General features: G+C 33.7%; 1 protein-coding gene across 7 annotated transcripts in view; it reads left to right on the top strand.

Annotated features, from left to right (window-relative positions):
• SLC38A6 (solute carrier family 38 member 6) overlaps positions 1-26,559 on the top strand; it is a 62,485-nt gene that overhangs the window by 17,772 nt on the left and 18,154 nt on the right. For all 7 annotated transcript variants that reach the window (XM_074393156.1, XM_074393157.1, XM_003924405.4 and 4 more), the window contains 3 exons: positions 6,393-6,445; positions 9,678-9,717; positions 21,936-22,014. In XM_074393156.1, coding sequence (XP_074249257.1) covers positions 6,393-6,445; positions 9,678-9,717; positions 21,936-22,014 — 172 coding nt within the window. The remainder of the gene's footprint in view (positions 1-6,392; positions 6,446-9,677; positions 9,718-21,935; positions 22,015-26,559) is intronic.

The raw sequence follows: 26,559 nt of genomic DNA, 5'->3' as shown, positions 1-26,559 counted from the left end.
TGCTCTCCTCCCATAGTGATTCCTTCCTAGTGTTTGCCTTGACATTAGATTAAGTGTTCCCTTAAGCAGAAGCGGAGTTTTTTGTTATTGAGTTGCAGTGAATGATGGGTGTGAATCTCTGCATTACGCCAAAGGGTTAAACATTTTGACATTAACCTTCCCTTTTTTTCAAAAGTAATATATGATCGTGTGTGTGTGTGTGCATGTGTGTGTGTGTGTGAACTTAAAGCAGTTCACCCATTCTTCCCTAGTTTTATCCCATTTCCCAGAGTTAGCAACATTTAAAGAGTGTTTTTAATTCTTTTGGTGATTGCCTCTCTAAGTCTAAATAATATCTTTTGGTTTTTTGATTGACTTAAGAGATTATCTATTGACTCTTCACTGCAAAAGGGTAGCAAAAGCTCAGCTACGGGCATGGTGGCGCTTGCCTGTAATCCCAGCTACTCAGGAGGCTGAGGCAGGAGAATTGCTTGAACCCAGGAGGCGGAGGTTGCGGTGAGCCGAGATCGCGCCATTGCACTCCAGCCTGGGTAACAAGAGCGAAACTCCGTCTCAAAAAAAAAAAAAAAAAAAAAAAAAGCTCAGCTACACAAATCCCTCCTCTTCTCCCTTCTAATGTTCATTATTTTGTAACTCTAAATAATACATTTAAACATTTAATTTTTTTCCATCAACTTTAGTCACTATCTTTTGATCTTCTGCCTTTATTATATTAGTGCTTTTGTTCTTTCTTTCACTTACCTTATTCCTATTTCCTATACTCTGTCTGCTGTACTCTTACATTGTTAGATTGAAAATATTTACTTTCTATTTTGTAATTATATTAGTTTGTTTTTATCCATAGGTTGAGGCCAAAAGTTGAAAATTATTACCATTTGTAAGAAATAACTGTAAATATTGTTCACTGAATAGCTAAGCCTAGTATTATACTGGAATTCCCAGAATCATCTCTGTATGTCACATCCTCTGTGCCATGTGAAAGAATGTTCTTAGTGTTCTAGCATTCTGTTTTCTGTGTTGAGTGTTTTAAAATCATGCCACTTTCAGTTGGCACACTGACATCTAAACAAATATTTAAAAAGATCACAAGTGTCAGTGAAATTGCATAGTGAATATTCGAAAAAATGAATGACCTTCATGGACAAATAATAATTTAAAAAAAGACCAGAGGAAAATTATAGAAAATACAAGAAAGACAAGAATTTCAAAATAATAAGGGCACATTCCAAATAGCTAGCTTTCTGAGAATTGAACTGTATTTGAATAACTAATGTCCCTCAACCCAGATCCAAAGATAATATCGCTGCTGCTGAAACTTGGGCTTTGTACTATGACCAGAGTTTATTAATTGTCCTATTTCATTGAGGAAAAAATGCAGAAATGCAGAGGAGACAGGACACTGGAATAACTAGCTGGAAATATTCCACTATTTCATGGGAAGCAGCTTTCTAAATGATTCCTGTGGAGGCCAAACTCTCTTGCCAAAACATTAAAGCATTAAAGTGTGCCTTGATGGTACATTAAGGAAGAAATTTTCCCTAAATTTACTTGATTAAGATTTGTAGCCTTTCTACCCCACAAAACATGGCATTGATTTCTTTAATATCAAAAACTAATTTCCTAAAATAAACTGCTAACGGTTGCTTTCAGTCATTTACTCAAGATGGGTCATGCCAAGTACTGTTCGTATGAATTCCTGTAAAAGACTGAATTAATTTTGTGATTGTCATAATTAATGTTATTCCTGTTCTGTAGGAATATGCTATTAATGTGACTGGTCATCACCACATCTTATTTTTGTATCTCTCAAAACATCTTTCATAAAACATTGATGGTAGGAAGGAGCTGAAAAAATATCTCCTATTAGTAGACCAATAAATACTTCAATTACTAAACACCAGCGAAAATTAAAATTACAGTTTAAATCAAACCTACCAGGTATTTGGTAGAGAAAATGGAACTATACAAAAACATGGTTTTTAAAAATAAAGTTCTACCACTTTTATTATATTCATTATAGAATAATGGAAACCCTTCCCTGCCAAAAAAGAAGGAAGAAAAGGAAAAAAGTTTGTGACCATTTGTATGTAAATCAATTCAGTCTTTTTATGTATCTTTATCACCTAAAATAATATTGGCATTTAAATATTATTATAGTTTTTAATGGCTACATATTATTCTATCAAAAATACCTACTAAAATTGATGTAACCATTTTCCCATTGTTGAGCATTTAGATTAGTTTTGTTTTTCCAGTTAAAACAATGCCCGTGAGTATCTTTGCATATAATGATTACTCTTGATTTTAGTTTTACTTCTTAAGACAAGCTCTTAGGGGTCAAATGTTTTAAATATTTTAAAGGTTCATTGTTCAAATTGCATTTCAACAGTCAGTGCCAGTTTACCCTGTTTTCAGCATTTTAAGAAATTACCCAAATAGGCCGGTTACGGTGGTCCACACCTGTAATCCCAGGCGGGTGGATCACAAGGTTAGGAGTTCAAGACCAGCTTGGCCAAGATGGTGAAACCCTGTCTTTACTAAAAATACAAAAAAAAAAAAATTAGCTGGGCATGGTGGTGGGCACCTGTAATCCCAGCTACTCTGGAGACTGAGGCAGAGAACTGCTTGAACCCGGAGGCAGAGGTTGTAGTGAGCCAAGATTGTGCCACTGCACTCCAGCCTGGGCAACAGAGCAAGACTCCATCTCAAATAAAAAAAGAAAAGAAAGAAATTGCCCAAATGGCAGGGCAGCACTTTAAAAGTATTTCCCTAGTGTTGATTTGATTTATATGCTGAGATGCTCCAGAAAACTTAAAAAGTGAGTATGTGGAGATCAAACATTTGGCTATGTTCACATTTTATTTAGTAAAGCCTCAATGTTAAGCAAGAAGCCATTATTCATATTCATGCTGTCCCAGGCATGGAAAGTGCTTCTAATTTTTGCAACATAAAAGAAGTCTGATGACAGTGACAGAACTGAATGACTAGCCTGATATGCTGACGGGAAAGCTAGAATTAGGATTTGAGCATTGTACTCAGTCTCCATTTAAGAGCCTAATGGTTTTCTTCTCAATTTTGAAATTTACTGTATTTAGACATACTTTCATAAAACTAAAAAAAAAAAAAAAAAAAAAAAAATAGACCCAGAGAGCAAGTAGTTGCAGTTCAAACTGTCTTCATTGAACTGTTAGTTTAATTACATTTTCTCAAACAGTAGGGTTGTGTTTTAATATTTTTAATTAAAAATAAATGTTTAATTTTTAAAAGTTTATATAACTGAAAAACAAATTCTGTTTGGAATCTTTCAGTATTACGGTTCTTGCTCACAGTAAAGATATTTGCTTCTTACGTTTACTAAATATACTATCTGTACTTCATTTTATTGTTTTAAAATAAAACAAACTCCAGTTAAACTTTTTGATTTAGGGTATTATGTTAATGACTTGCTCACTGACTGAGAAATTGATGCAAAATAGGTCATTTGAAAAGCAGGTGTTTGATATATCCCCACATGTAACACTATAAAGCTTCCTTGCTCTCTAAATTCTTGGAAGGAAATTTTTCTAAAGAAAGAATAGGCCAGATGCAGTGGCTCACAGCAGTAATCCTAGCACTTTGTGAGGCCGAGGTAGGAGGATGGCTTGAGTCCAGGAGTTTGAGATCAACCTGGGCAATATAGTGAAATCCTATCTATCCAAAAGGAAAAAATAAAAAGTTACCCTAGCATGTGCCTGTAGTCCCAGCAACTCCGGGGGTGGAGGCAGGAGGATTGATTGAGCCCAGGAGTTCAAGGCTGCGGTGAGCTATGATTGTGCCAGTGCACTCCAGCTTGGGTGATACAGCAAGACGCTGTCTCAAAAAAGAAAATGTATATATTTAACTGTAATATAAAAGGGAAGCTAAAAATGAACACCGATACTTAATCTCATGCCTCAGAGTGACATATAAGAGATGCTCTGGAGACTTGGTTCATATAATGTGGAACAAAATTACATTCTCAATGCCAAATTACAAGATAATATGTATGTAATTTTTAGGTTTAATATATACGCCAAGGCAGCAGAGTGTTAAATATAAGGAATGGTACCCATGTATAACATTATCAGTTAAGTTTAAGAATATTAAAACAAGCCAGTAAAGATTTGTTGATCAAAATAATTATTAATTTTTGTTATAGCATTTACTTTAGAATATGTGATTTAAAAAAAAAAAAAAGAATGTTGGCATTTCACATAGGAGGAAAAAATTTAAGTTCTTAGTTTTGTAACTTTTTAATGTTCCAAAGTGTGTCTAAAATCCACCCCATAAAATTATTATTGAAGTCTTTATTATTAAAGCTTAAAGTTTTCTTCCCATAAATTAAATTGTGTATCTCAAATTCAAAGCTGAATTGCACTTGTGCATTGTTTAGCAGTATGTAAATACATTTTATAAAAGAGATGTATCATTCATGAAGTTTCCAAATTCTTTGATCAACTGTGATAATAAAGTTAAAATTTTTGTTGTTAATTAGTAAATCTCCCTATTTTTTCAGCATTCCACTGCTTTCTTTCTAACTTTGTAGTAATAATATGTAAAGATTATATTTGGCTTGAAAAATGCTTATTGTTACATACATGGAAGTCTTTGATTATGAAAGTACCAAGAAGTTTTTTTGTTTATACAGTGACAATTGAAAGAAAACTTATGTATATCTTGAGAAGATTTATTAAAACTAGCTTTGAGAAATGATGAGCCATCTCTTCTTTTTCTTTTTTTTTTTTTTTTTTTTTGAGACGGAGTTTCACTCTTGTTACCCAGGTTGGAGTGCAATGGTGTGATCTCGGCTCACTGCAACCTCCGCCTCCTGGGTTCAGGCAATTCTCCTGCCTCAACCTCCTGAGTAGCTGGGATTACAGGCATGTGCCACCATGCCCAGCTACTTTTTTGTATTTTTAGTAGAGACGGGGTATCACCATGTTGACCAGGATGGTCTCAATCTCTTGACCTTGTGATCCACCTGCCTCGGCCTCCCAAAATGCTGGGATTACAGGCTTGAGCCACCGCACCCGGCCGAGCCATCTCTTTAACTCAATAAAAGATGTATATTGCTGTACCAAGCTTCAGTATTTGCTATCCTCTTTAGTGTAAGCACTTCTCAAACTATAGGATCATACAAATAGTGACACCACTAGTTAAAACATAAAGCTATATGAGCTAAAGACACAATTTGGTTCTTTTATGAGCCATTTAATTTTCATCTTTTCTGTGACCACATTTATTAAACATGTGACATGAAAATGTAATTTAATACTCTTTTATGATGAAAAAAAGAAAGTATATGCCCTACCAATTATGGGTTAAGATTATTATTTTTTGTCAACACATTATCATTCTAGGCACCTGGATAAGTGAACATCTCTGAAAGTATCATACATTTATGCTTTATTTACATATACCGCTTTTAGAAACCGTTGCCAATAAAACATATTTGGACAATGTGGTATGCAAGTACTGTGTAGTGAGAAGCAGGGATGTTCTTGAGTAATTATTCAGTTTAAATTAATCCAGCGTGGCTGGTTGTGAGGCAAACTTGAAATGTGTTAAGCTTTACTTATTCTAAAAGGACTGTATTCTTACAGATCATAAGCAGTCAAGTTTTCCAAACACAAATGGTTACTTCTGCTTTAAATTTAGTCTGCCCATTCAGTAGCTACAATAAGGCAGATGGATTAAACCACTAGGAGTTTGCAACATTAGCATTGAGAGTGTTTAAGCAACCTAAAATATTTCAGAATGCCTAAGATCACAAATTTACTTATGATCAGCCTACACAGATTAACTTAAAATAGATACAGAGAGATGTCAGATAGATAGAGGGTCCTTAAGTTCATGACCAAAATTACATTAATCTGCATGTTGACATTGGTTACCTTATATCGATTAGAAGCTTTTTCTTAGTAAAAAGGGAAAATTATTAATATGTGCAGCTTAAGAGAGAGAATCTTTCAGAAATGAGATACATTAAAAAAACATAATAAAAGAGTCATTGGTGATTATTTTTTTTAAAAAGTAAAAACCATCACTACTGAGTAAAAAAGACATGTTCTACAGAGACATCTGAAAATTATAGGTATTGTGGTTTATATTTTGGAGTGAAAATTAAAGACTTGATGAAAATTAAGAAGACTTTTACATAAAATAGTCAATTAAGCCCAACCATGCTTTTTACTATTGCCTTTATTTGAGGATGTTAGGGAAAATTTTCTCATTTTGTGTTTAGTCCTGATTGGCCTGGATCATAAGAATTATACTGTACTTAGTTTGTAGTAGTGGAATTAATTTCCTTCTCTTTAAGACTTGATACATAAATCATTTTGTGTAAAAGTGAACATTGTAATTTCTCTTAACAGCTGTAACATCTTACGAAGATCTTGGACTCTTTGCATTCGGATTACCTGGAAAGGTAAATTTTTTTTTCTCCTCATTGTGTCCAAAACCCAAAGTGTCATTTTTCCTTTAGTTTCAAGTTAAAAGAGACAAGTGTATATAAGAGGAAGATAATAGAGGAATGAAAGGAAACTAAAGTGCGAAAAGAGAATGATGGGAGCAGGCAGAGAAAGAGAAGTCTTTGTTCCCTTCCTAAAAATGTATCAATACATTTAAGTGTTTGAATCTTTTAACATTTTTCATTCTAATAAAGGAGCGCAATGACTTGAATGATTTTAAAAGAGTAACAATGACCTAAGTTTTTCTTATTAAGTTTGATTGTGTATTCATAGGAGTAAACCCTCAAAAAGACAAGAGAAAAAAAGCAACATAGAATTCAAATTATAGCATGGCTATTCGCAAAACCAGTCATCAGAAGATATCACTTAAGAGTTGAACAGTGCTAAAAGATTATCTAGCTATCCTCTCATTTATAGGTGAGGAAATTAAGGGCCAGAGAAATTAAGGGCCCTATTTGTCAACTATTACATAAGCCAAGTACCACATCCTAGAGCTCTAGATCTACTGCTTTTCTTACTCAGAATAAGAGAAATAACAGTAGTATTTATTGGGCAGTCATTTACAATAGTTTAAAAGGTGGCAAAAAATAGTCATCTTCCACCAGTAATCAGGAGTTGAACATTGCTGTTAGTGCTATAGTGTAATTTTTAAAAATTTCTGAATACTTCTAAAATTCATATTCATTTTGGCTCCAAACAGGAATTATTTTGTTTGTAATTCTGTTGTTTGTGTTTTTATGTTTTTGACTGACAAATAAAAATTATTTATATTTATCATGGACAACGTGTCATTTTGAAATATGCAAACATTATGAAATGGCTAAATTGACCTAATTAATATTTATATTATTTCACATACTTATCATTTTTTGTTTTATTTTTATTCTAAAAGGATACTCTATTTGGAAGTGACTAACTTCTAAAAGTTAATCTGGAGGAAAAATATAGCTATGCAATGTAGTTACATTCCAATTAACTTTGTTTTTAAAGTACAGAAAGGAATGCTTAAATCATACTATATAACATCATGGCTTGGACCTTAGTAACCTGAAACTTGAACAAAACAGAGTATGTTACGTGAGGGTAGAGGGTTTTGTTAATTTTCCTTAGTAGCAATTTCTCTGTTCTAGAGGATTAGGATTGGTGTTAACAAGGGATAAATTTCTTCCATCTATTTTAAACAAAGAAGAAGAAAATTTTTTTATGAGAAAATTCCCCAATTAATTTAATATAACCTATAAACATAACTCTAAGTAGCATCACTGACATCACTGTCATTTCACGTTCATATTTCTTGCATTCCTTGTATAGCAGCAAAGTTTAAAGAGTAGGGACTGCTGAGTCTCTTTTTCCTAAAACTCTAAAGTAGTTGCATTGTCATTTTAATACATGCACCAAACAAGTTTGTAGTACGTAGGCACACTAGACAAAGCATACTCTGAATGAGGAGTTGTTTGGTTCCTTGTTTAAATTTTCTCCCCACTTCCACAGTTGGGTTGAAACTTAACTATTTCCTTCTATCCAGATATTACATGGATATGATATAGGATAATATTCTGATAAAGAAATTTTTTGAAATGTTTTGAACTTTTTAAGGAAGATTTATTTAAATTGTCTGTAAATTGGTATTATTCGCCAGACAATTATTTATTGCTCAAATACCTTGTACCATGTACTGTGCTGGGCATTAAAAATGTAAGTAGGCAGGCAGGTAGGTAGGTAGGTAGGTAGGTAGGTAGATATTCTGGCTTTCACGATATTAAATGCTTAAATTCAGCCAAAGAATGAAAGACTAATCATCAATAAGTTAATATTACTGTTTTTTGCAATATATTAATTGAAAAGAAAACCAAATTTCTTGTATACCTACTATTGACAGTAGGTATTATTTGTACTGAAGATAGTGTACAGAAGTTCAAAATCATCTTTTCACAAATTGATATTTTGGAACTAATTATTAAATAGGCTGAAATGCATAGTTTTTTCTGGAGAACGGTCAAGTGGCAATCACTTCTTCAAAGACACTTTGCCAAATTTTCATGTCAGTAGCCTCCCTCTGCAAACCTCAAAGTTCCTAGGTCCTAATAACTTAGATCATTTTCAGGATAGGCAAATGCTATACCATTGATAGAATTCCTAGCAAAGATGGGCATGAAGGATGACCAATTCAAGTAGAATTGAATGATGGTAGATCGCTAGTCAGCTCCAAGCATACGTTGGGAGTTCCAATCCATCAAGATCTGAGTGATTGAAAGGTCCAAATGGAAGCACAGTGTTTTAGTGTTTCCTAAATATAAGTATATCTGTTACCTTGAGTTTCCCAGGAATCTCATCAAAGATGATAAGCTGACAAAACCGCAGACCGAATTTAGTCCTCAGGCACATTTTATGTGGCTCAATTTTTTTTTTTAATTTTTAGCAGATTACCAGCTAAGCATCATGAAAGTATGAAAACATTTAATTTCTGGCTTTCTTTGAAAAATCAGAAGATCTGGCTACATTGGATACACATTGTTGCATGTTATCAACCAGCCAGAGCTGAGTAGCACCTGCCCCACTGAAGGGGGAGGAATTCTCCAATATAATACAGTTCTTGCCAACTCCTGTGTCTTATACTCAGCTTAATACACGTTACTGAGTTTGGAACATTTTCCCTTGTATTTTTGGGGTCTGAGAATATTTGGGCTCTAGACTTTCTTAATCCCTGGGACTGAGATGTTCAAAGGCTTGTTGTATGCCAAGCTGATATAATCAGAAAACTTATATTATTTCCTTTTAGGCAATATAGCATTGGCGCAGCACACCCCAGCCTGTCTTTTTCTGCTTATATTTAAGTAGTGTGGTAAAACCAGCGAGAAAGGGAAGGAGATACTATTCCTCACTTTCAGTTTTTATACTTTGATAATCATCGGTTACTAACTTTTAACACTTGTAACTATTTAAAAATCACTGCCAAAAAAAGATTTCAAAAAAATTTTTATAGTAACTATGGAACTATTAAAGACATAATTTTAATGTGATGATTATTAATTTTATGTATTACAAATGACTGGCAAATTTCTTTCCGTCTTCTTTTCACTTATGACTTCTGCATCTGTTTTTAAGTAAGAGTTACTGGATATTAACAAAATACTGATCCTTTAATATTTTTTCCCCTTTTGTCTTCTGAATATATTTGTTCTTTTACAGGTGATGGTAGCAGGCACCATAATAATTCAGAATATTGGAGGTAAGCAATTGAAAGTGCCCTGCTTATGCATAGGTGTGATGGCAATAATGTCCTTCGTTTGAATTGTTGTCTTATCTAGCTGAGAACCTCTGTAGACATAGATTTCTCCAGAAGCCCTGTGTATTGGCCTCATTACTCTGTTTTGTTGGTTTGTTTGTTTTTTGGATCCTTTTTAGCAACACTTGTGACAGCTTCTAAATTCAGTTCTAGCTAAACCTGATTGCAGTTGTGTTATTAGGTCTACAACACACCTCTAAAACATTGGCTTTCTGTGGTTGTGAAGGTAGAGTACAATCTGGGAAAAACTGTCCTGGTGATTTTAAAATATTTACCCTCTACTTTTGTTCTAATCACCCTACTGGCAGATACTGCTTTAGAAGGATTAATATTCCATTGGCTGTGAGTGATCAGGTATGGACAACAATGTCCTCTTATAACCAAGAATTTAAAATTACCAAGTGCTTTAAAACATAAATAAATCTGAGATAAATAAGAAGCATTCTCACATTTATCCTGTGTCTCATTTCTACTAATAACTGATTCTAGAAATGATCTCAATATTGAGAACTATGTAGAAATAAAACTACTGTTAATTATAGACAGTACTGAATAAATGTATTAAACATTTAAATCCAAAATATGGGTATCATGTGTGTCTGTGTTGTAAAGAAATTGCAGAGTGCTTAACAATATCTTAGTTTTCTTTTATCATTGATTGGAGTGCTAAACAAATGCTCTTAAAGGAAAATACACAGAAAAGGTTGACATGCACTTTGGATCTTATACAGGATTGTATAGTCAGAGGACATTCTAATCTTATTTTTTACATGTAATCGTTTAAAATTATTCAAAGGTGACAGTTTTAATAAAGTTCAGCCCTCATACTCAAGAGATCTGAGCTGTATCACTTTAAGTATTGTTCAATCAAATTCTATCTTTAATAGGTTTCTTGGTTAAGGAAAAATTAACATTCCATCAATAAGTTGTGCTGCCATTGTTTTGGAATCTTGAATATTCATGTGTTAATTCTTCGAATTTTCATGAAAACATGAATAAAAAGAATGCTTTCTTGCATGTCATACCACGTAATTTTCTCCTAACACACACTACTTCACACTTCACAGTAGAAGTCAAGAAAACCAGTCTCTTCATTTATGAATTTATTATAGTGTCATTGATTTTAAGATCTATTTTAGGATAATTTATTTAGCAAATAAGTATTACTTAACTGTGCACTGATAATTTTTCTGAATATGATGTATATTTTTGTAGTTTGAATCCCTCTTTATCCTCCGTGTATAGGTTCAAAGAACTATCACATTTTGTGACCCTTGCACAATGCCCACTGTTGTATTCTTCGTCTCTTTCACCTTGATTCCTTCCTTGTTCTCTGATCTTGTTTGTAACTGTTATTGGAGATGACTATACTGTTGCAGTAGCTGTTACTGGATTTATTTTAGCACTTGGGGGAAGTTCAGCAATTCTTAAAGGATTACTCAGCCCTAAACAAATGGATGTACTATGGGAAAAAGATAAGTGTGCCTTTCTGTCTCAGAGAGATTCAGTTTTATTTCAAACATGTTTTTAGCCATGAATTTTCTGTGAATTTCTGACAGTAGATGCTTTCCTAAAAGCTACATGGTCACTTACATATACTGTGGGTTTCTCTTCCTCATCAGTCAACTCTCTTGTTGCTCCAGGAGTACTAACCCAGGTCGCTAGCTTTTCCCTCTTCCCCGCTTATTCCTTTCTTTCTTCCTATTAATGTTCCTAGTAAATGTTATTTACTAAATGCATGCTATGTGCTAAGTACTAAGGATGTAAATAAATGAAGACATTAATTTGATTTATGGAGTATGGAAATATAGGAAATAAACTGGATCTTTGGTGAAAGACACATGAAACAAATATTGATCAAGGGCAATTCATGATCATTTTGCTTTTAAAGGCCTTCTATTTCCATTTCTTTCACTCATTCACCACGGGAATTTTATCTCATGAAAATTGAGAAGTACTTAAATGTTAAAAAGAATAAGAGAGTCAAGAAACATTCAGATATGATTTACTTACCCTGCAAATGATAGATATTTTTTATATATATCGCCCAGGTTGGAGTTCAGTGGTAAGATCTTGACTTGCTGCAACCTCCACCTCCCAGATTTAAATGATTTTCAAGCATCAACTACCTGAGTAGCTGGGACTTACAGGCATGCAACCCCACACCTGGCTAATTTTTTGTATTTTGGTAGAGGCTGGGTTTCACCATGTTTCCCAGGCTGGTCTCAAACTCCTGAGCTCAGGCAGTCCTCCTGCCTTGGCCTTCCAAAGTACTAAGATTGCAGGTGTGAGCCTCCATACCCAGCCTATTTCAATATATTTTTAACCTATTTTTACATAAATGAGATCAACTCTCCCCAATATTTTGAATTTTAAAATGTTTATATAATTCTAAACTAGAAATTATTCTATGATCTCTTTTAAAAATCATTTATATAGTATATTCAATTGTCTGTCTGAGGCAAAATCTTAGGCTTTTAAGCAGAACTTTAAAAACTATCCCATTCATCCAACCAATACTACTTAATGAGTTCCTCCCAGAAACTAGGAAAAGTTAAGAAAACAAATAAATGAAAACATGTAGTGTCTGTCCCCAAGGAGTTCAAAAATCCTCAACATTTAATCTTTTCACAATTTTCAAATATTTACTATATCATAGCAGAAGGAATAAAGGCCAACCGAGCAAGGTTTAAATTCAGGCTTCATTATGGGATAAATGTGAGCAAGCTGCTTATTCCTACTGCACACTGATCTCTTCTCTGTAAAATGACGATAATATCTATATTGAAGAGTTGTTTTAAAGTATCTCATAGAGTGCTTGACCTAAGTAGAATCTATTACATTATTTTTCAGTTTTAAATGACCACTGCAAAACTCAGATAATTTATACTAACAATAAGCATTCTATCTTTATAAAAAATGTTGTCTGAACTACATTATTTGCAGACAGGTACTTAAGTGTAAAATTCAGTCTGGTTTACACTTAATATAATCTTTTAAATATCCAGCGCATTTCCAATTAATAAAATAAAAATCCATTTTAATGAAGTAATATTTAATAAGTCATATTATTATGTAATTTTGTTATTGACTTAATATGATGAAATAGTATATATACTTACTTAATATAATGATAAAGTGTATTAAATATCCTCCCAAATAAGTATGTTGTTTATTCAGAAGAATACACGCACTAGAGGTTCCACAGATTCTGTATATATCAATCAAGAAACTTTTTAAAAGGCTAGGGTTCCTAGACTTTAACCTAAGAGGCTGCTCTAAAGGGTACTCCTAAGAACTGAGGTTTCCTTTTTCTTAGTGACAAAGAATATCATCCATGAATGCTTTTAGGGCAAGAGTTATTGGTTTGTTAAAGATAACCTAAGAAAAGGACAAATCATCTTTTGAACCAAGTATAACCCTCTCATTGAACTTTCCTGTATTAAAATATGTTAATATGCTAAAATAATTAATGTGCCTCCCAATATGCCTAATGTGAATTCAAATTTTGGGGTAAGAAGGGACCCTAAGCTCCCTGCTTCACACTCTACCTCCAGCAATTTAACAAAGAGGGAACTGAAGCCAAGAGAGTGAGTGAGGGATTTCCGCAAGACACATGGCTACCCAATGGCAGAGACTGGAGTAGACAGAATTCAAGGTACCTGACTTTCAATCCAGTGTTCTGCTCACAAGAGCAAGCTTCCAATTCTATTATAATAAAGAAATGATTTATTTACATCTGGCTAAGAAAAAAAGACTGAAAAACTCTGAAAATGTGTATTCAGTTATTACTGATTGGGCAGTTAATACACTTTTAACCAATGTGAAGAAAATCATGAGGACATCATTCTAAAAACTAAGTAAACATTACCAGCTTTTCTGAATTTAAGGGGCATTAAAAACTGCTGTAACTGCTCTAAATTACCTTTTTAAAAAACTTCTACAATAAGCAAGCAAGCAAACCAGCAAACTTAAGAGTTGGGAAAACTCATGATTTATCCACCACCAAAGCAAGAATACTGTATAGAATTCTGGCAATTGACCAAACAGCTCTGTTTGAATGTTTTCAGGGATAAGGAGCATTTTCAAAGGGTTGTAGGCCATCTGCATTATCACACAGCTTAGTTACCAGGTACTCCAAATGAGAAAACCCAAATCAGCTTCTCTGTAGATTTCTTTATATTAGCACCAGTTCTGCGCTCTGGAACAATACTTGAATTAGTCTAGTCTGTGTGTGTGTGTGTGTGTGTGTGTGTGTGTGTGTGTGTGTGTGTGTTCAGTCTTTCAAATATTTGAAGCTAGTGGCCAATCTAGCATTTCCCTTTTCTTGATAAATGTATCTAGAATATTGAAAGTACTTAGAAATAGATCATACCAATTACTTCAGCTGTATTCTGCTCAGGAAAAGTTTATCAATTCCCAGGTGTAATGTAGGTGCTGGGAGTACAAAGAGAAATGAGGCATAATCCTTGAGCCAAAGGAACTTAAAAATCTAACAATCTGGGGTACAGGAGCATATATAGAGAACTTAACAATCTGGGCTACAGGAGCATATAGAGAGAGAACTTAAATCTAGTAACAGCAAGTGCTGTATTATAGTCATCTCCAGTAACAGTTATAAACAAGATTAGAGAACAAGGAAGGAATCAAGGTAAAAGAAACATAGAATACAACAATGGGCATTATGCCAGAGTCACAAATTTGGATCTAAATTGCTGAACTGAACGGTCTTCATAAACTGTTAAACAACAGTTCAGTCTAACCTAAACAAAATATGTCTTTTTTTTCCCCCTAAGGTTAATCAGGCACCAAGTATTAGTCACAAGGCTCTAGTGTGGTCTAACAAATTGATTGGAAAAATCTGTCTTCAAATAAAATCTCTAAATTTTATAATGGAAAAAAATGCAGCACACTAAATTTAACACTCTTATTCTAAGATTATGGAAATCCTTCCTTTGGAAAATTGAGAACCATATAGTAAATTACTACTTAAAACCAATTCCTGATATCCTCCTAATACTAATGAATAAGAGGCTCGAAATTAGCTGGAGCCAGAGGTAACCCTCTGCTGCCATCTCCTCAGGTGCTAGAATAGCATTTGCTGAGAGCCACTGCTGCTGGGACCCAAAGTCCATAAAAGAGGTGTCTAGAAGTTTTAATATTTGATGCTCTTATAGGTGAGACAATTCAGGCTTAGAGAGTTTGAATCTGGTGGCCTAAATAAGGATAAAGGATTAAGAACTGCAGTAGAAAATAAGGCAAAGATATATATCTTTCTAGGGTTATGGGGAGCATTTTCCCCCATATATTTTAATTTTCATTTATGTACGTGTTCTGTAATATTTGAGTACAGATAGAACTTTAGTGGCATTTAGATATTTTGGGGGACCACCAGATTAAGACACATTGAATAGAATAAACCAGTTAGTATTCATGACTAAAAATGGTGTTGGTAAAACTGGCTAGCCATATGCAGAAAACTGAAACTAGACCTCTCCCTTACACCTTATACAAAAATTAACTCAAGATGGATTAAAGACTTAAACATAAGACCTAAAGCCATAAAAACCCTAGAAGAAAATCTAGGCAATATCATTCAGGACATAGGCATGGGCAAAGACTTCATGACCAAAACACCAAAAGCAATGGCAACAAAAGCCAAAATTGACCAATGGGATCTAATAAACTAAAGAGCTTCTGCATAGCAAAAGATACTATCATCAGAGTGAATAGGCAACCTATAGAATGGGAGAAAATTTTTGCAATCTATCCTTCTGACAAAGGGCTAATATCCAGAATCTCCAAAGAACCTAAACAGATTTACAAGAAAAAAAACCCATCAAAAAGTGAGTGAAGGATATCAGCACTTTTCAAAAGAAGACGTTTATGCAGCCAACAAACAGGAAAAAACATTCGTCATCACTAGTCATTAGGGAAATGCAAATCAAAACCACAGTGAGATACCATCTCATGCCAGTTAGAATGACAATCATTAAAAAGTCAGGAAACAATAGATGCTGGGGAGAATGTGGAGAAATAGAAACGCTTTTGCACTGTTGGTGGGAGTGTAAATTTGTTGAACCATTGTGGAAGACGGTGTGATGATTCCTCAAGGATCTAGAACCAGAAATACCATTTGACCCAGCAATCCCATTACTGTGTATATACCCAAAGGATTATAAATCATCCTGCTGTTAAGACACATGCTCACGTATGTTTATTGCAGCACTGTTCACAATAGCAAAGGCTTGGAACCAACCCAGATGCTCATCAGTGATAAACTGGATAAAGAAAATGTGGCCCATATATACCATGGAATACGATGTAGCCATAAGAAAGGATGAGTTCGTGTCCTTTGCAGGGACATAGATGAGGCTGGAAACTGTCATTCTCAGCAAACTGACACAAGAACAGAAAACAAAAGACCACATGTTCTCACCCGTAAGTGGGAGTTGAACAATGAGAGCACATGGACACAGGGAGGGGAACATCACACACCAGGGCCTGTTAGGGGATAGGGGCCTAGGGGAGGGATAGTATTAGGAGAAATACCTAATGTAGATGATAGGCTGATAGGTGCAGCAAACCACCATAGCACATGTATACCTATGTAACAAACCTGCACCTTCTGCACATGTACCCCAGAACTTTAATTTAAAAAAAAAAAAAAGAAAAGAAATATAGGTGGTTTTCACATAGTTCCTGTAACAGTGTTGTATTATGTGATTCTTTTTCTAAAAACTAAGGTAAGTAATTTTGGCATTCGCAACTCCTGAAGTAAACCATTCAATAGGCTAGAATATCACTAGAAATCAAACAGTAAATCCCAATCATCTTCTTAATCAGGCCAGAGAAAGTCCTATTAACTCTTACAAGCACTGATAATGGTGAAGTCAATTTATGTTATTTCTGGTTTCATATCTTGCCCAATTCAAAATGTGGAAAGATGAGTAGCTCCTAGGAGTATGTTATATTGTTTTTTTTTTTTGCTCTTACAGATATGAAGGATCACTATGAATGGCATATGCTTTCCTTGGTTCTTCAAAACTCCGGCTCTTTAAAGGAGATTAAAGATTTAGACACTACTACATATTGTGAAAGGAAAACCATAAGCATTAGTAGTCTTACTGAAACCTCCTGAAATTGCTAGAATGACCCAGATGTTTCAGTTTTTCATAGAATCCACAACCCTCACTCTTGCAGCCTTTATTAACACCTCAGTTTGGTAATCTGTGGACTCAGGTAACCTCATTTCTAAATCTCATAAAGAGAAAGATATAAGTAAGATCATTTTCAGTTGAGATCTGTAGCAATCTCAAATTCTCAATATTTAAAAAATTCACAATATATTATTAAATGCTAGAAACTATTTGGATTTACTTTCTTCCTGTATATTCATTCATGCATTTTATTTATTTACTTTTGGTGGGGTGGTAAAGTACTAAGAGTGTTTCAGAAGTCCAATTTCATATTGCCTCTTGGGAAACTAGGATTGGGCACGCAGATACACCGCCATCTGCTGGTCAATTTATCTGTAGTGAAACTACAGCTTTCTTGAGAGCAGTATTGTCTAGAAATTCTAGAAAGCACTGCCTTAGAATAGGAGAGGTATAGGAAATTTGGAGAGTCTTTTTCGCAAGTATTTCATTTGACAACATTTACTGGTAATGTTTCATGTTTTAAAGTTTTGAAAATAATATTTTAGTAATTTCTATTGAAAATTATAAAATTTTCAGAACAGTAGGTATTTTGGTCATTTTTAGTTGAAATTTAAGATCTTGATAAATGATAATAATGGGACCACCAAATTAATAAGACACATTGAATAGAATAAGAAAGTTAGTATCCATGACTAAAAACATGTTTGAAATAAAACTGTATCTCTCTGAGACAGAAGGGCAAACTTTTTTTCCCATAGTACATCCATTTGTTTAGGGCTGAGTAATCCTTTAAGAATTGCTGAACTTCCCCCAAGTGCTAAAAACCTAATTCTTTTTTAAAAATAGCTCTAAGTAATTCTATCCTCATACATGTATTTTAAGTGTTTAACAAAAAAGATATTTATCTTCATAAACTGTAGTGATTTTTTAGGCCCAAACTCAAATTAAGGATTTTTGTGTTTTTTTCTTTTAAGTTGTTATGCTTAATAACAACTTGAGAAACATTTTCAGAGTGCTGGGAAAAATGGTCCATAAGAATACACAGTTTGGAAGCACAAGCACTGATTTTTACTTTTTAGATTTCAGTGAAGTGTTAATACTTCAAATATGTGAGAATAGGAAACTCTCTCTTCAAAAGTATAATCATAACTGTAAATGCAGTACAGTCATAGCAGCAGATGCAATAGAATCTCATCGTGAAACTCCATGAATTTTGAACTCAACTTCACCAAACCAGCTCCAAAACTGAAATGGAATACATTGAAAATCTATCTCAAGATGATATGAAAATTCTAAGTGTTACTAAAGCTTCTTAATGTTCTGCGTGATAGAGATTCTTTTCCTTTGAAGTCAACTGTTAATCTCAGCATTCAGAAGTAGTTTGTTTAAATACTGATTAAAAAAAGAAAAATAATTCTGGTAGACTTTCTTTATTTGTCTTTGTTTTGGTTGTTTACTCTTTCACTTTGCTCCTGTTCTAGTTAATAGAACGAGTTTCTCAACTCAGACTGGCTGTTTCCACCATCACTAGCTTGGGCAAGTTACTTCTTTGTGCCTCCATATACTCTATGAAATAAGTAATATCTACCTCACAGGTTTGTGTAAAGATTAAGTGAGGAAATAACTTGTGTAGAATACTACCACAAGCATGCAGTAGGCATCTTTTTAACAAAGGTATTAGCTGTTTTCGAAGATCTTCTCCCAGAGCTCCTTCCCCATTTCTCTGTTTCTAACATCTCTCCTCTCAACTTCCCAGGCCCAACTCATGTGTTTCTCTTTATGGTTATATCAACCAATATTAACACCTTGCAACAGCTTGCTATTACCTGATCAGATTTTACCCCATTTTAGTCATTTTTTAATATAACTGTAGATTTTCCATGTTGCTTTTAAAGATTGCTTTCAACTTGTGTGTTTTAAGTTTGCAAATGTTTTATTTTCTTCCCAGAGAAGTTTCTGTTTGTTTGTTTTTTAGAGATGGGGTTTTACCATATTAGTCAGGCTGGTCTCGAACTCCTGACCTCAGGTGGTCCACCTGCCTAGGCCTCCCAAAGTGCTGGGTTTACAAGTGTGAGCCACCGCGCCCAGCTGAAGTTTCTGTTAAATGAGTTCTATTAGTTATATTTAAAATTAAGTAGAAAAGAATACCTATTTAGTTAATGTGGCAAAACTAAGCGATTTATAATGGCTGAATACCTGTCATCAAGTTATATCTTCTAGCACTGATTTTGACATTGGTGGTTTGGGGGCCACTTAACTATATGCATGGTTCTTGTGGATGACCCAGTTGCAGCATGGTGTGTCTTATTTTAGGAATCTGTACTGTGTTGATGTCACCCAAAGTTATTTACAAATTTTTGCTTATGACTGGTCTGTAAGATAAGTGCTTAAACACTTTCTTGTGCCATTTATAGAAGACATCAGACAAAAAGTGTGGCAGCCAGCTATTTGATCTAGTAAGCCGTTTAGTTAAAACAAAGGCTGTCAATCGTCTATCTTTTTGTCCTGTCAGTAGTATATCTTTATCTTTTTGTTTCTTTATCTTTTTGTTTCTTCTCTGTATTATGTATAATATAATATGTTAAAGTGCTAGGCCTTACATGAAAGTTTACTTGTGATTAAGAAAATCATTTTCACAGTGAATAGAATGGTGTTGTTCTTTGTTATACTGGCTTAATCTGTGTGGCTTTTCCCCGATAGTAGGTTCTGTGGTTGTGTAGCTCTTAAAATATATACTAACATGCTCTAGAAAAGAAGCAGGGTTTTTCATGTTTTATTATATTTGTATCTTGTACGTGAGGTCTTCTTTGAGAGAGAAACACATGTTTGGTGAGTTCATATTTCTTAAAATATACATGATTCTTCAGACCGGAATCTAATGAAATAGTACTCCCATTTGAAAACCAAAGAGTTAAGGCAAAACAGAGGATAAAAGTGATCAAATGATTAGCCAGGGGCTAACAGAAATTCTGGAAAGAATGACAGATATTATTATTAGGAAGAAATAGGATCTCATATTCACTGAAGCTTTCTACAGCTACAGGTCCAAAAGAAATATTAGAAAATTACTGAAAGAGATGAATGTCTGAAACTTTAGAAATGCATGTGGTGTTGGATTAATCCAAACAAGAAAGGAAGATGGGCAGATAATAAATTATGGGAAATGGTTTTCAAGGTATTTCTCTCTCTCTCTCTCTCTCTCTCTCTCTCTCTCTCTCTCTCTCTCTCTCTCTCTCCCCCCCTCTCTCCCTCTCCCTCTCCCCCCCCCCACCGTCTCTTTCTCTCTCTCTTTCTCGATATATTTAAGTACGTCTAGGCCAGTTTCAGAAAATTCAATTCATGATTTTCATCATTGCACCGTATGTGTGGAGTTCTTTGGAATCGGTAAAATAATATAAAAACTCCAAATTCTTACGTGGAGGAGGTTAATCTAAACCTTCCTTCTGTTCTGTGCCAAATTGATAACATTTCTCTTTATGAGAATATGGACAGTACAGAACACATTTTCACATACAATCAGTTGTAATACCCTATAATTAAAAGAGTTTGCAGAAATGTCTCAGTGGGTTTTAGTCAACAGCTATACTTCTGCTAGGGAAAAAGAAATCATTGTAAACTGAAAAAATATGTATATGGATATTTTCATCACAGGGAAGTGATTATTTAACTGTTCTAAATTTTACTTTGCTATAAATACATGTCATTTTACTAAAAAACAAATGAGACTATGTGTATGTTTGTGTATATCGTATTCTCTATCTCCATACAAATGTACACACAAACTAGTAGGTATCCTTTTTTTTCCCTGAAGTTAAATGGTTGCATAATGTTACAATCATGAAGTTCAGCTCCTTTCAAATAATGTTGATTGAGAAATACATTCTTCTTAAACTATTTGAGCCTTTTAATTAATTTTTCCTCAGATTTTTGCCATTGAAACTTGGCTTTCATTTTTGTTCTTAGTTTTTTTTGGTAAGTTTTGTAAGGAGAAAGTGAAATGTTTCCTGAAATATAAATAAGTAATAAAATTAATGTGAACACAAAGTACACTCTTTATTCTTCATGGACATTTTCTTTTTGGCCCATACACACGCACACAATCTCTCAGGGGGAAAGAGAATCTTACTCTGTTAAACTAAAGTTCTGACTCCAAATCATCTGAGTTTAGGCTTAAACTCAAGTATTTGCATATGAATTAGTTCTGTATTCTTTAACCGTATTAAAACTTTTTCTAGTATTTGATGGAAGGTTTATAGAATTTGGTTTTCATAGCTACATCACAATTAGGATCATTACTAAAGTCTATAAAAGCTAGTTATTTCTTGGACTCTGTTAGATTAAATGTGAGAAGTAATGCTAGCTTCAGGTTATGATTGCATAATACAGATAAGCCCTGTTAATAAAATGGAATAAAAGTTGAAAGTTTTGTCTTTTTAATGTACTTAATGGTTTCCACTGAACCTTCTGTAATCTTTTTAGAGAATATGTAATTCATTATATATTCTTTTTTGCCCTATAGTTGCATGTGTTCATAATGTGGGGCTGGGTAGTAGAGAGAGGGAAAGAAAGGGTCAAAGGGAATGAGACTTCTCTGTTGTGGTGAGGCATCTTTCTCTAGTAAGAAGGAACAGATAATCAAGTTACTAGCCATACCCATTAAACTTCTGTGTCTATGTCAGTTGTTGCTAGACTAACCTCTAATGCCTTAGATGGGGTGATAACGTGTTAGAGAGTTTTTGTAAAACTTCGTACAAAGTTTCATTTAAAAGTACCCTGTAATCAAGACCCTTTCTCTTACTAAATAGTTTGCTTTGGACTGGAAATGTAAACAGAAGATACTTAATGAACTTAACAATTATTCCTCTCTACAGTTACTTTATGTAAGTTAATCTTTCATATGTTTTCATAACTCTAATGAACATCTGTGTTCCTTGGTGGATTATTCTTTAAACGGTTTAAACTCATAGAATTCTAATAAGAACACTTTTTATTCTTTTGCAGCTATGTCATCTTATCTTTTAATTATTAAAACAGAGCTTCCTGCTGTTATTGCAGAATTTTTGACTGGAGACTCTAATAGGTAAGAAAACATATTTTACATTTTATCCATTCATTTATTAATTCAAAAAAATATTTATTAAGCTTTAGTGGCAAGCAAAATAAATGTAGTCCTTGCCCTCAAGATTCTTAAAAATTAGACGGAAGTGAAGCAGTAATAGAATAGAAACTACTCAGCCAATGTTTATTGATTACCCATATGAAAGCGCTGTTCTGTGAATCACCTGAAGCACTGGATGTCATCCTTGCATTCCTTGTGGGCTAAGGCAGGTCTGAGATTGAGATGCTCTTGAGGAGGAGTAAAGGATAAATTTCTGGGGATATGCAAGACTGGGGTTGGGGATGGGAGAAGGTTGATTATACTAACAGTACAGGTCTTAAACAAAGCGGGGAGTGAATGATATTGCTGTCATTTCTCAGCAAATCATAGTGATAGAAAACTGTGGCAGTTACAGCTATACCTGTGTGAGATTCCTATAATACGGCATGGCAAAAAAATGAATTATTTTAAAGGACTTCATTGTTTCATATCCTGTTTTTGAACAATATTATAAACAATACTAAACCACATTGTATCTCTTTTATTCTTCATTATTTAAAAAATGCATCTTAACACTTGACTCATCTCTTTATAGGGAAAAAACAAAATTAATTGTGCTTTTCTTTTCACTATGTAGAACAGGAACATTTTAGAAAAATGAACTTGAAAAGACAGGATAAATCATTTTAATTGCCATAAACTTATTTCACATAGTTAAGTTTCAAACCACAACACAAAACCTGTCAGACTGTTAGATTTGAATATTCAGTTGTTCTGCTTCAATAATCGAACTTGTTCTGGAATGCAAGGAAAGGTTTCAAAAATTAATTTTTAGCTTTGGCAATTCAGCTTTCATTAAATAATTCTACTTAGACAACTACAATTACATATTTATAAGAAAAGTTTAGATCTTAATAGAAATCATCAAGAAAATGTAGTTGAAAAGAGACAAGTAGAAGTCCGAAATAATTTTTCTTCATCAGAAGATATTGTTCCTTGTGTGATACTTTACAGTTAATGAGGTTTCCACATTCATTATCACATACTCAAAGCTACCTTATCTGCAGCTTATCTAGTCACGTTGTGATTTTATGCTTAGTTTGATAAACAATGCCTATAAGAAATAGCTATGTGAGGCAGGGCGCGGTGGCTCAAGCCTGTAATCCCAGCACTTTGGGAGGCCGAGGCGGGTGGATCACGAGGTCGAGAGATCGAGACCATCCTAGTCAACATGGTGAAACCCCGTCTCTACTAAAAATACAAAAAATTAGCTGGGCATGGTGGCTCGTGCCTGTAATCCCAGCTACTCAGGAGGCTGAGGCAGGAGAATTGCTTGAACCCAGGAGGTGGAGGTTGCGGTGAGCCGAGATCGCACCATTGCACTCCAGCCTGGGTAACAAGAGCAAAACTCCGTCTCCAAAAAAAAGAAAGAAATAGCTATGTGAAATTCATTTTTGTATCTGCTGTAAAAATAACTGAGGGCACCTTCTATTACTCAAATTCTATGTGAGAAATTTATATTTTAGGGTTAAGAACTCAAGACAATATGAAGTAGAATAAAGAGTGCTAGACTAAGAAAAAGGAGATGTGTGTTCTATCATTTCATATTCAGTAATCTCAGGAACTTAATTTAACTTATTTTGACTATGTAACTTACTTTGAGCCTTAGGTTTTTTATGTGGTATAAAGGGGGTGCCAATATTGCTTTCTTAATAAAGTTGCTGGGATGATCAATTAAGATATCTAGACACATAGCATATGTATAAACAAGAATATGTGTACACAAACTTATAGCACAGTATAAATGTGGACGATTAAGAAATTCTAATAATTACATATTAAAGGTGGTGTTTCCCTTTTTGCCCTGACTGCTGGGAAGCTCAGAGTCAAATGGACACATTTGAATTAATATGTCTGTGTTAATTCCAATAGTTGTCACTTGTGTTTTCTTTTTTCTTGGACCTGAATTTGGTGGCTTCTATTTATATTCTTTTATTGTTGTATGTCTGTGGGAAGCGGAGGGATGATAAATACATGTAATATTTTAGAAATAAAGTAGTATGTGGCAGAATTGGTATTGAAACTTAGGTCTTCTTTCTCTAAAAGTGATCTTTTTACCATAGCTTTATTTTAAATGATTAGCAAATAATTTACATTGTTGCATTGATTTTTTTTCTGTTTTTTTAAATAAAAATTAAAATGAACTTCCTTTTCACTCATATTAATAGAAAATTGATTAAAATATTATTTTTCCATGTTAGAAATAGATTTTTACAATCATATACTTCAAAATAATGTGGCCAGTTTGCATCATCTCTGTTACGATGTTTTAAAATTGTACATTTTTTTTAGCCTTATCTTGTTTTAAGTGTAATATATATTCATTTATTTTGGCTAATTATATTAACTGATTTGAATGCTGTTAAATCATTAGTCTTGAAAGCTTGATGCTATAAAGTAACTAAGAAACAAATATTATGATACTTGACTTTTACTATCTATAAAGAACAATTTTTTTTCTAGATAGACTTACATAGCAGTATTTCTTCTATGAGATCAATGTGATATTGATATGCTTTTATTTTAGGGTTTGATTTACAATAAATTTTAGTTAAGATCTTTCAGGTGTGCTAATTTTCTGGGTTATCTGTTAGTTTGATGTACCTTTGAAATATAAACCTTTATAAAGATATCAAAAAAACTGTGCATAATATTCTAATTTCAAAAATACTGTTAGAAGTCAGAAGCTGTAATACTTAATACTGAAGTTTCTTGATATATCTATATTTCATGGAATAACTTAACATTTTAAAAATCTATGGCTGTTAAAGTTGGAAGCTCTCTGTTAACATTTAATGATCTTGTCAGGGGAATATGATTGACACAATTAAGTTGTCTTGCATTTTAGTTACATAATTGATATGGGATGTGAGTAAGATCCTAATTCAGAACATATGATACTCTTGTTCCATTCCTTTCGAGAATGAAATTAAAGCGACGTATAAATAAATCTGGTTTTCATTAAAATTTGGGAAAAAAATCTGCATGCCAAAGCATTTGCAATACAGCTAAGGATTTATACTCTATATTTCATACTTGGAACATTTTTATCATACAGGATTAAATCCACAGATCAAACAAGTTCTCTAGGAAGTATAAAGGTTTTTACTCTAATTCTTTTGGCTTAAAGAGAATGTATATTTAGATCACAGTAGGAAAATAGGAGTTCTGTTCGATAATTCTTTATTCCCCCCTTAGGAAAACATTAAAGTTAGTACATTCTTCTAAAATACTTATTTACAAAAGAAATGTATTTAATATATACTTCTTGAGATTTCTTTTTACTAGTTTGTATTTCTCAGACAGCAGTTTTATTTTGTAAGTTTAATAATTTCTGTTCTTTGGAAAATATCCATTCCCAAACACAATTCATTTGTCTGTGATACACACAGGAAATCTAAACTAATTATACTGTGTATTACGGTATTGCCTTTATTGTTAATGAATGGTAAAGAAAAGCACTGTATTTACAATTGGCTTTATTAAGATGAATTATTAAGGATAAGAAATGCTTAACAATAACCAGTAGCCATGCCAAGGATAGAGAAATTACATTTTACGGTAAAATTCTTTTTATATTAAGAATTTAAAGTTCAGTCCTATGAAACGGAGAATGCAAAGCATGATCTTGAAATAAATGAGGTAGTACCTGAAAGTATTTCCATTCCACTGACACTAAGATCATCATCATCCTTTTGCTGATTTTACAGACATATGAAATGAAGCTCTTGAGTCAAAGGCTTTCTAAGGTCCTTCCAGCTCTAACATTCCATAACTGTGATTCTGAGTTACTGCTGGGAGGAGGTAAAGTTATCTTCAGGCCCACAGTTCAGTGCTTTGGTCAGTTATATGACTTCTATGGACATAAATGACTGTGATCTGAAATAGTATAAAGTAACTGGTGTTCAGAATTTCAAAAAGTGTGTCTTTATTCTTATGCAAGAGTAAAGAGTCCTGGTCCTGGGGATTAAGTGGTCCCTTTTGTACAACTTTAGCTTCATGACATTTTTTTTTCTTTTAAAGAGTGAAATTGGCTTATAATAATTTTTTGTTTTATTTCATTATGGTAAGAACACTTCACATGAAATCTGCACTCTCAACAGATTTTTAAGTGTATAATACAGTATTGTTATCTATGAGGGACAGCAAAACTAACAGATGGAATCTACTTTGGTGCTTCTTTGGGCATTTTTCCTCCTGGCACTGCAACTGTCTGGGTCTAATACTGGGTCCCAGAAGGGAAGACATTTCAGACATAGAACCCTGGGCCTTTTGCTAGCTTCAGAAATTTGGTTGCCAGGTGTTCCTCAATGAAATATCTTTTGAAGTTCCTGTTTTGATTCTTACCCAAGAGTGACTAGAAGATAAACATTTTGAGTATCATTTTTGTATTATTAATATGTGTACTCTTTTAGTACTTCCTACATACCAGGAATTGAGGAGCATATGCAAATGCAGAGAGCAAAG

The sequence above is a fragment of the Saimiri boliviensis genome, chromosome 2 (genome assembly GCF_048565385.1).
Source record: "Saimiri boliviensis isolate mSaiBol1 chromosome 2, mSaiBol1.pri, whole genome shotgun sequence".
In the NCBI taxonomy this organism is placed as follows: Eukaryota; Metazoa; Chordata; class Mammalia; order Primates; family Cebidae; genus Saimiri; species Saimiri boliviensis.
Note: the sequence above shows the minus strand (reverse complement) of the source record. Positions and strands in the feature narration are given on the sequence as shown.